We start from the raw sequence: 9,453 nt of genomic DNA, 5'->3' as shown, positions 1-9,453 counted from the left end.
CCCCATTATTTAGACATATAATCGACCCAACACTAATTTTGTCATGTCAAGTTCCTACTACCTTCATCCCATTAAATATGAAACATTTGGTTTTCGGACGAGATTTTATGTAATGTTGTTTTGTGAGTTCATGAAGAGAGAGTAAAGTAAGAGAGTGGAAAAAGTAGAGATTGTTTTGTTTTCATTTAAAGAAACGTTCCATTTTTAATGAGACAATCCGAAAAGAAAAACGTTTTATTTTAATGGAACAGAGGGAGTGTTATTTAAAATTGTGACTAGATATATGCTGTATATGATTTAATTTTGTCAGAATATTTAATTCTAAAGATTGACTTCTTTCCAATGTAATTTTTCACCATGATCAAGGGTGAGGTTAAAGACCTTGATTAAATGGGTAGAAACAATATAAACTTTTAAAGTTAATACGAAAACAAGAATTTGTCAACTCAAATTATGAAGGAATGGGTCCAATTTAAAATTTGTAACTACTCCAAACAACAAAAGGTTTGAATTTGTCAACCATGTTTATTAGGATCAAATGATAAATTGTACATGTTGACTTAGTTTTACGGTTTACTCTTACACCGGGCGTTTGTATATCCGTTATTTAAGCATTGTTTGAAAAAAATAATTGTAAATAAATAAAAAATGGGAATTCTATGCTAAGAGGGAGAGTGATGGGCTTCTTATCTACTCTACAACTACTGCTGGGCGGTGGGAAATTGGGCTTCATAAAGCCCAATACATTTTAAATTTAGTTTAGCTACTTATTCAGCCTCATTGCTCATTGGTAATGCAATATGTTTCATTAGACATAATCAAAATAATAGAATTTTGATATTGTAAACAAGAGGCCACATATATTACGAGACCTAGAAGTAAAAGAAACAACCATATAGCAAGTAATTCAAACAAACATTATGATACAAAATGACTCAATTCTTTGCATAAAAACATTAGAACAACTTGATCACAACATGAATTATGAATATACACATATATAAATGCTAAAAGTAAATTATTATCTTCCTCCACTGATTGGCAAAACAATATGATCCCAGTTGATACTATCATATCCCACACTACTCGTTCCAACATGATCATTCGGAATCAAAGACTTCATCTCTTCTTGATCGTCTACATTTGTGGCCCACGAGTGCTTCTCTCTCCGTATCATCCCTTCCAGCTCCATTGCTACCTCCTTCATACTAGGCCTATCTTCTCCCTTTACGTTCAAGCACTCTTTTGCTAGCTTACAAACCGCTGATATTTGCTCCATATTTTCCGAACTCACAATTTTTTCATCTATAATTTTAAACAGAAAATCGTGCTTAAGCGCATAAAGGAAATAGTTGGATAAACTCTTCTCCTCTATCGGCCTATCAAAACTCAATGCTCTCCGCCCGGTAACTAGCTCCAATAGCACAACTCCAAAGCTATAAACATCACTCTTCTCTGTCAACTGGTTCGTTTGCATGTACTCAGGATCAAGATCAACGGGAACCAACCTTGAAGCTCCAAAATCTGACACCTTTGCTGTCAAAGTATGGTCTAGAAGGATGTTGTCCGGCTTGACATCCCTATGTATGATCTGAGTAGAAGCGGAAGAGTGAAGATACGAGAGGACCCCTGCAGTTTCTGTTGCGATCTTAAGACGCATGTTCCAATCAAGAACACGCACCTTAGCCTCATTGTGCAAGTGTGACGAAAGGGTCCCATTGTTGATGAACTCATAAACTAGAAGGGGAACATCGGTCTCTAGGCAACAACCAATAAGCCTAACTACATTCCTGTGGTTGATCTGAGACAGAACAACTACCTCGTTGATGAACTGCTCGACTTGTGCGGGATCAACTCTTATAGACCTTTTGATCGCAACTGTTACTCTGTTCGCTAGCACGCCTTTGTACACGGTGCCAAAGCCGCCTCGGCCAATGATCATGGTGTCATGGAAGTTGTCTGTCGCCTTTTGTAGCTCAGATGAGCTGAAAATGGTGACCATCTCCAGTGAGGCTTCTCTCGTAGCGAGTTTCTCTTGCAACATATGGCCGCCGTTTTGGTGAAAGAATTTCTGCTTCATCTTATTATGTGATCTTCTTTTGAGTTCCAAGTAGAGGAGGATGATGCCAAGTAGCAAACAAATTATCCCAGAGGCAACTCCTGTTTGATTATTTGAATATGATCAAAAATATTAAAACATACATAGATGATTTGTATAAACAAGAATATTTACCAATCAAGACATAAGTAATCTTGGTATCCTTGGGTGGCTTCTCATTGCAACCTTCATCGCCGATTCCATCACCATAGTAATTTTTGGGGCAAGTGCATGTGTAATTGCCGATTGTATTGGTGCAGAATGCATGCTTGTTGCAATTATGTAAACTCTCATTCAAGCATTCATCAACATCTGCAAAGACAAATAGTAGTTATAACTAATTCAACACGAAGAATAATACTCCCTCCGTCCGCCATTTATAGTCTCATTTTGACTTGGCACGTGTTTTAAGAATTTGTGAAGAAAAATAGAATGCTCCGCCGCGTCGCTGCTCCGCCGCCGCCGGGAAGGCTACTGTCTCTGCACAGTGCCGTCTCTCCCGCTGCCGTCGTGCAGCCGTCGCCAACTCGTGCTCCAGCCGCTGCGCCATTGGCTGCTCCCGCGCCTGCCCGGCAGCCGAAACCCCCCCCGAAACAGTCCCGTTTCCCTCCGAACAGCCCCCACGACATCCCGAAATCAACCCGTTCAGCCCCGCAAGTTAAGTTTCTCAGATTCGATTCCCGTTCATTAAAGTTCGCTCCTTTTATATTTTTTTTCAGTTTTCTTTGATTAATCGTTTAAGAGGTAAATTCACAGATTTATCGATGATAGCGTTTGACGAAAAGATGCAGCAGTTTCAAATCGAGATTGGGTGGAGGGGGTATACCTTCAACAGTGGATGGTGTATGGTGTATGGATTTGCTTTTAGTAACTTCTGTTTCCTCCTCTCTGTATTTGGATTACTGGTTTCTGTCGAAAGAGATTGCAGGTGTTGATTCCGAACCACATTGAAAAATCTAATAAACGAATTGGATGAAATTCGATTACCTTGATAGGAGTTGGAGGAGGCAGATTGGCTTGCAGAGACGTTTGGGTGAGGGAGGAATAGCTGATGTAGGATTTAATATAGTGGGAAGGGGGTTGGGGATATGGGAGAGATTTGTGGGATAGAGGGGAGGCGGTTTCAACGGGGTTGAGGGAGGGATTCAAATTTTTTTTCTTCTTTTCTTTTTTTTTCTTCTTATTTTTGAATTAGTTGAATTTATTTGGTATTTTATTTGCAGGTTACGGAGGAGGAAAATCTACATAAAATCTTTAATTAAGATTTGAATTAAAGATATTTTGTTTTAATTAATTTAGTTTAATTCGCAGCCCATTGTATTTTATCACGGACTAGACTTTTATATTAATTATTTAATTTATCGGATCCAACACGGAATTAAGTCCAATAAATATTCCTCACGGACAGGAGTTAATTAAATTCTCATAATCATTTATTTCACAAATCCCCAATTAACAACAATTAATTACCAACAGTCACTTCACGGACTTCGCAGAGTTAATACCATTAAAACAAGTAATTTAGGTTCACAAATTAGGTTTAGAAAAACGGGGCGTTACAAAAATATTTGATAAAAGTTATGTCATCCATACCATAGTGAACTCGAGTTTTAACATTTTAGAAAAGAATATCATCGAGTATCACAAAACATTTTCGTAGACTGGCCAGTCAAAACAATCTCCTCACTTTCTCCACAATCAATCAATCACATCCTCTTACCATAGTGCGACGAAAGTGTGGCCACACTATTCGCCCATGAGACCGGCCGACCAGGAAGGACGGCTCCCGATCCCACCTGTGTACACAGCCTGATAGGGTTTGCGGCCCTACTCAGACCCGAATTTGTTTCACACATAGCCCTATAGCCTAACGGAGCAAGCTCAAACGAACTAGGCATCAGGCAACAATCTCAACATCAAAACAATCATGTCATGACCTAACACTTTAAACCAACCTTATATCTCCAATATCATAATTTTTGAAACGTAAAAGAGTTTTAGTAAAGAAATCCCACCTCGATTGCTTACAAACACGGTTCACAACTTTATTGAAATCCTTGCTCTTCGTACCCACGTACGCACAACAACCCTTATCAACATCATAACCACATAATACCACACAATCAGTTTTCTATCAACACATTACTCATGCATGCCCTATCGTTCCTTTCATCGTTTTCTCATATTGCCCATCCCAACGTTCACCATCATAAACGATATGAACCCTTTGGCATACATCAACGTGCAACGCATAATCACATCATAGGATAAGTTCTTACTCACACATGTATCATGTACTTCATTCAAAACTTGCCAACAAGACTATTTCAACAAGACAAAAATCTGGCAGAACAGCGCAGTCGTTTTGCAAAAATCATTAAATATCCATAAGATATCATTTGAAGCTGAATTTGGTAACCACACAGTAGACAAATCAAGGTTCATCCAGTTAAAAATTTCATACCAAAATCACATCTTTAGGTCGGTCAAATAAAAAACGAAACTCACTGGACGAGAATACAGATTCTGGCAAAACTGCGCAGTTCAATTGAAAAATTCGTTAAACATTCATATTTCATCAAAAGAGGCTGAAATTTTGACACAACACAGAAGACACTAAAAATATAACTCAGTTAAAAATTCGTGCCAAAATAAGATCATTTGGTCAGCCAAACACTCGTCGGAACCTACTGTCCGAACACCACAGTTTTCATGCTCAACATTTACAAACTAGGGTTTGTCTATCATTCATCCACACATACATATTCATGCTTTCAACACATATTACCGCTTCAAAAAATGACATTACAACCATGTTTTCCTATTTACACATAGCATTCACCAATTAATCATCCACAAACTCAGATACACACATACATACACGCACATACACATACTTTCTCATGCAAACATCATTCCCAACCTATTAATTTTTAGATCTACGATTTTTACACTCACTATATGCATTAGAGGATCAAGAAACATGGATTCAATGGTAAGAAGGAGAAAGATGAATCAAAGTATACCTTTCTCTTGAAAAACAATCGGTAGGAATGACGAATGATGCGATTCTTCGATGAATCTTGAATTTCCAACTCCACAATGATGCATGAACAAGGAATTGGTGAAGGATTGATGGAGGAGAGGAAGAGAGAGACGTGTGGTATGGAGAGAAGAGGGAGGCGAAAATATGAGGGCTAGGGTTAGGGTTTTTTTAATTTATAGTATAGGATAAATCACACAATAAAGCACTTAAAATTGTGGAAGAATAAAATAGAGGTCAATGAATAAATCTCACAATTAAAAGGAAAATAGGCGTGTAGTATGTTTGGGAGTAATTTTTGAAAATTGCTATTTAATTAGCATAGATATTTATTTGGTATTTACTTGGAGAGAAAGATACTCACAAAATAGGTAAAAAGATATTGAATATCTCATAAATAAGGTAACAAAATAATTCAAGCATCTCCAAGTGGGGAAATAAAAAGGGGCGTGTATAATGGGAAAAATCAAGAAAAAAATACTTAAATCCTCAAATCAAATAGGAATAGGATTTAAATTTGGTAATTTCTTATAGGAAAAGACTCCCACAAAATAGGTATAAAATAAATTAATCCCACAAGTAATTGAAAGGCATATGGACGAAAAATATGAGGTAAACAAGATACCAATTAAATCTACAAAAATAATTCCCTCTCCTAATTAATAGGAGATTTCGAAAATCTCAAGGGATGGCCAAGGGGTCGAAAATCATGTAGAATAGCATAGAGATAATTTGGTTTGGATTTAATTTGGATAAATATCCCAAAATAATTAATTAAATTCAAGAAAGAAAGTATTATTTTCAATAAATAGGAGGGCCGAAAATTTCAAATAAATGGCTAGAATGATTATGCATTATCCCATTTAATTTAATTCACACATTGGAAGCTTAATCACATTAACTCACATAACTCACAACAACTAATTTCACATATTTAACTCAAACACATAGATACTCAATTTCCACAAAAGAAATGCTCATTCAACATCCACATTATTTAAAATAAAATAAGCCATCAAATAAAAATAATAATAAAAAAAGTCACAATTTTCCGAGGTGCTACAACAGCTTGGCAACTCATATTTGTTTATTTGATAAAATTTATTGTATACTCTATTAGTGTAATATAACTCTGTTAACATAATTAACTCTATAAATTAACTCATATGTGTTTGATAGTTTATCATTCTATTTAAAATAAATTAATAAAAATATTATTGACTTCAGATTTTCATCTAGTTTTTAAATTTTATTATGTGGAATTATTGTAGTACTAGTTGTTGACCGTTGTCGATGGAAAGTGAAGCTCATATTCCATCCATGTAAATATCTTTCATATACTTTGATTTTATTTATTGTTTTTTCTTAGACCACGTGATGGAACTGATCTAATGAACATTTCAAAATTGTATGGGTCCAACAAATTAATTATGCTTAAAACTTTGAATATCCAGTGTAAGATTTATTCGGATTAAAAAGTACATAGTAGTAGTGCTGTTATAAAAGATGTTAAATTTGAGAGAAATATGCCATGATTTATATTTTAGTTTGAGAGAAATATGCCATGATTTATATTTTAGGGTCAGTTCGGTACACATAATTAGAATTGAATTGGAATTGGAATTCTATAGAATTGAATTAGAAGGAATTGAATTCTAATTCAATTCCAAATCCTTTATTTGGTATAATTGAGTAATTGATATGGAATTGTATTATAATTCCACATCCTTTATTTGGTAAATCAAAACAAATAATTTGGAATTGAACACTTTTACTTTTTTCTCATGTTCTTAAATTCAATTTTTCATTGACTATAACTATATCATAAAACAAATACTATATAATATAATAAAATAATTAAGCAATGATAATTAATCTTAGTTATCAACATACATTATAGTTATATATATGGTGTGTGTGCCCAAATAATTTAAATACCATATAACTATACATGAATATAGTTACATACAAATATGATCATTTCAATCATATACAGGTTTCAACTAATGAGATAAATATAAAAATAATATTTGCAAAGAATATAAGTAAAAAATATGAACGTCTCACCATACATTCAAAGTTATCATTCTTCTGAGAAACAAACTTTACTAGGCTAAGGGGGTCGTTTGGTTCCCGTGTTATCTCAAGTTCCAGCCGTATATCACACTTTAACCAAGTGTTTGGTTTCCATGTTAGTTTTCGTTGGGCCCGTAGTCAGCCCGGCAGGCCCGCACTGTAGATACTCTTCACATAAGATATCTAACTCAGTTTTGGGGTGCCGTTTATAAACATGCCTTGTTATTTGTGTGAATAAGTCCCCTCTTTTCCTTTTTGCCCTTGTTACAATCCCAATTTTAATTCAAAATCATCTACTCCTTGCACTATGCTTCAAAATTCAAGGTCGCAACATTTCAGTGTAGCATCAAATTTGGCTTCACCAACGAACAAGGCATGAAAGGTAAACTCAATCCAGATATCCCTTCCCTGTTTCTTCCCCCCCTTTCTCAAAATACCTCCGTTAATGGATATCTGAATACTGGAGGACAAGGAAAGTGGAGTCAGATCTAGCAATCCAAACCATAAGATCGGGATAGTTTCTCTGATATCAGACGGTTAGTGATTTGTACTGCAACCCATTAACCTCTATTGTGTCCTACGGCGATCTGTTGTGGATGCGTTTGTGTTCTATGCTTTTTACCGTGAACATATCTAAAAGTTGTTATTTATTTTAAACTGCAACATTGCGTATGGTTGGGTATATTTGGTAGCTATTGTATTTGTTGAAAAAATAATTGTGCGCCATTGATCGTGTTCGGATTTGTTGTTTATGCCACAATTGGGCGGAATTATTGAACGATGCAGTATTAGTTTTATACAGTTGAGCATCCAGTTTTGGACATTAATTTTTTCTGTGCGTTGGGTTTATTGTGGCTTGCACTTTCTGATCTATTACAGGTAGTAGGTAGTTGTAACATACTCTTTGGTTTAGGACTCTATGGACCGTGTTACCCATACGGTTATCCTAATGGTTGAAGATATACTTACTTTGGTGCGTATGCAAACGATCATCATTATGTATTTACTCGCGAAAAGAAGAAGACGTTTTGCCCGTCGTGTGCGCAGCCGGACAGTTAGGTATTCACTAATTGACAGGATCCCTCCCCAAGTAAGGCACATGAAATGGCTCACTTCAATTAGTGATGTGGACTGTTTTTCGAACCTCCGTATGGATAGGAATGCATTCGGTCATTTGTGTATCCTTCTAAGAGACCGGGGTGGGCTACAGGATGGTCGATCTGTGTTACTAGAAGAGCAAGCTGCAATTTTTCAGGTATCCTAGCACATCATAAGAAAAATAGAATTTCTGGGTTTGAATTTCGGCGCTCGGGTGAAACTGTTTCGCACTATGTGCATCTTGTGCTTAAAGCAGTACTAAGATTGCATACAATTCTGTTACCTCGTCCTGATCCAGTGATAGACAACTGTGTTGACCGGCGTTAGAAACACTTTAAGGTAATCTAAATTATTGGAATGGATTAGTAACAGTTTGGTGTTTGTAATTAAAAATATTATGTTGCTTTGACGTAATTACATAAACTGTCTTAGGGTGGTATTGGAGCGTTAGATGGAACATATATAAATGTTCTCGCGAAAAACGTAGATAAGCCAAGATATCGCACGCGAAATGGCCAAATCACGACCAACACCCTTGTTGCTTGTGACCGAAACATGAAGTTCCTATATTTTCTACCCTGCTGGGAGGGATCGGCAGGTGACTCTCGAGTGCTTAGAGACGTTGTCACTAGAGAAGGGGGGTTTGCGAGTAAGCAAAGGTTGATCATAAAGTGCACATGAATTTGTTTATTTCTACTTCATCTTTACACTTACCAATTGGCTGATAACCATACCCCCCATCTTGTGCATGTTCTTTTTTAGGAACTTATTACCTACGTGATAATGGTTACGCTAATTCAGAAGGTTTTCTAACACCGTACAAAAACGTCCGCTATCACTTGAAGGAATGGGGTGTCGGCGCACAACGCCCCCAGAATGCACGAGAGTTGTTCAATCTACGGCACACTAGACCCCAAAACATTATTGACTGAGCTTTTTCGGTTCTAAAGATTAGATGGGGCATCTTACAGAGTAATACATTTTATCCGATTAAGATCCAGATTCGGCTAATCATGGCATGCTTCCTATTACACAATTATATACGTGATGCCGTTTTTATTAGCACTAAAAATACATGCAGGTATATAGGGTAGATCTAGTATAACTAAAGGTCATTACCGAGATATCGAACACGGGG

At 36.3% G+C, this 9,453-nt stretch overlaps 1 protein-coding gene and 1 long non-coding RNA gene across 2 annotated transcripts; one reads left to right on the top strand and one right to left on the bottom strand.

Moving 5' to 3' along the window:
* Positions 1–1,021: 1,021 nt before the first annotated feature.
* LOC121803982 (wall-associated receptor kinase 2-like) lies at positions 1,022–2,648 on the bottom strand. The gene is made up of 3 exons (XM_042203545.1): positions 2,585–2,648; positions 2,234–2,410; positions 1,022–2,160 (listed from the first exon to the last, which is right to left on the bottom strand). The coding sequence occupies exons 1-3, from the start codon at positions 2,646–2,648 to the stop codon at positions 1,022–1,024; spliced, it is 1,380 nt and encodes a 459-aa protein (XP_042059479.1).
* Positions 2,649–7,244: 4,596 nt separating this feature from the next.
* LOC121803112 lies at positions 7,245–9,194 on the top strand. The gene is made up of 3 exons (XR_006050914.1): positions 7,245–7,753; positions 8,097–8,654; positions 8,748–9,194. It is a non-coding gene; the product is annotated as an uncharacterized LOC121803112 (long non-coding RNA).
* The last annotated feature ends 259 nt before the right edge of the window (positions 9,195–9,453 follow it).

Source organism: Salvia splendens, chromosome 5 (assembly GCF_004379255.2).
Source record: "Salvia splendens isolate huo1 chromosome 5, SspV2, whole genome shotgun sequence".
Lineage (NCBI taxonomy): Eukaryota > Viridiplantae > Streptophyta > Magnoliopsida > Lamiales > Lamiaceae > Salvia > Salvia splendens.
The sequence above is the reverse complement of the archived record's forward strand: the minus strand, read 5'-3'. Positions and strand labels throughout refer to the sequence as shown.

Coding starts and splice junctions, on each gene's coding strand:
- LOC121803982 (XM_042203545.1), bottom strand. CDS start 2,648: ATGGCGCAGCGGCTGGAGCACGAGTTGGCGACGGCTGCACGACGGCAG. Junction 2,411..2,584: donor GCAGCGGGAGAGACGGCACT/GTGCAGAGACAG, acceptor TTGTCTTTGCAG/ATGTTGATGAATGCTTGAAT. Junction 2,161..2,233: donor GATTACTTATGTCTTGATTG/GTAAATATTCTT, acceptor ATAATCAAACAG/GAGTTGCCTCTGGGATAATT.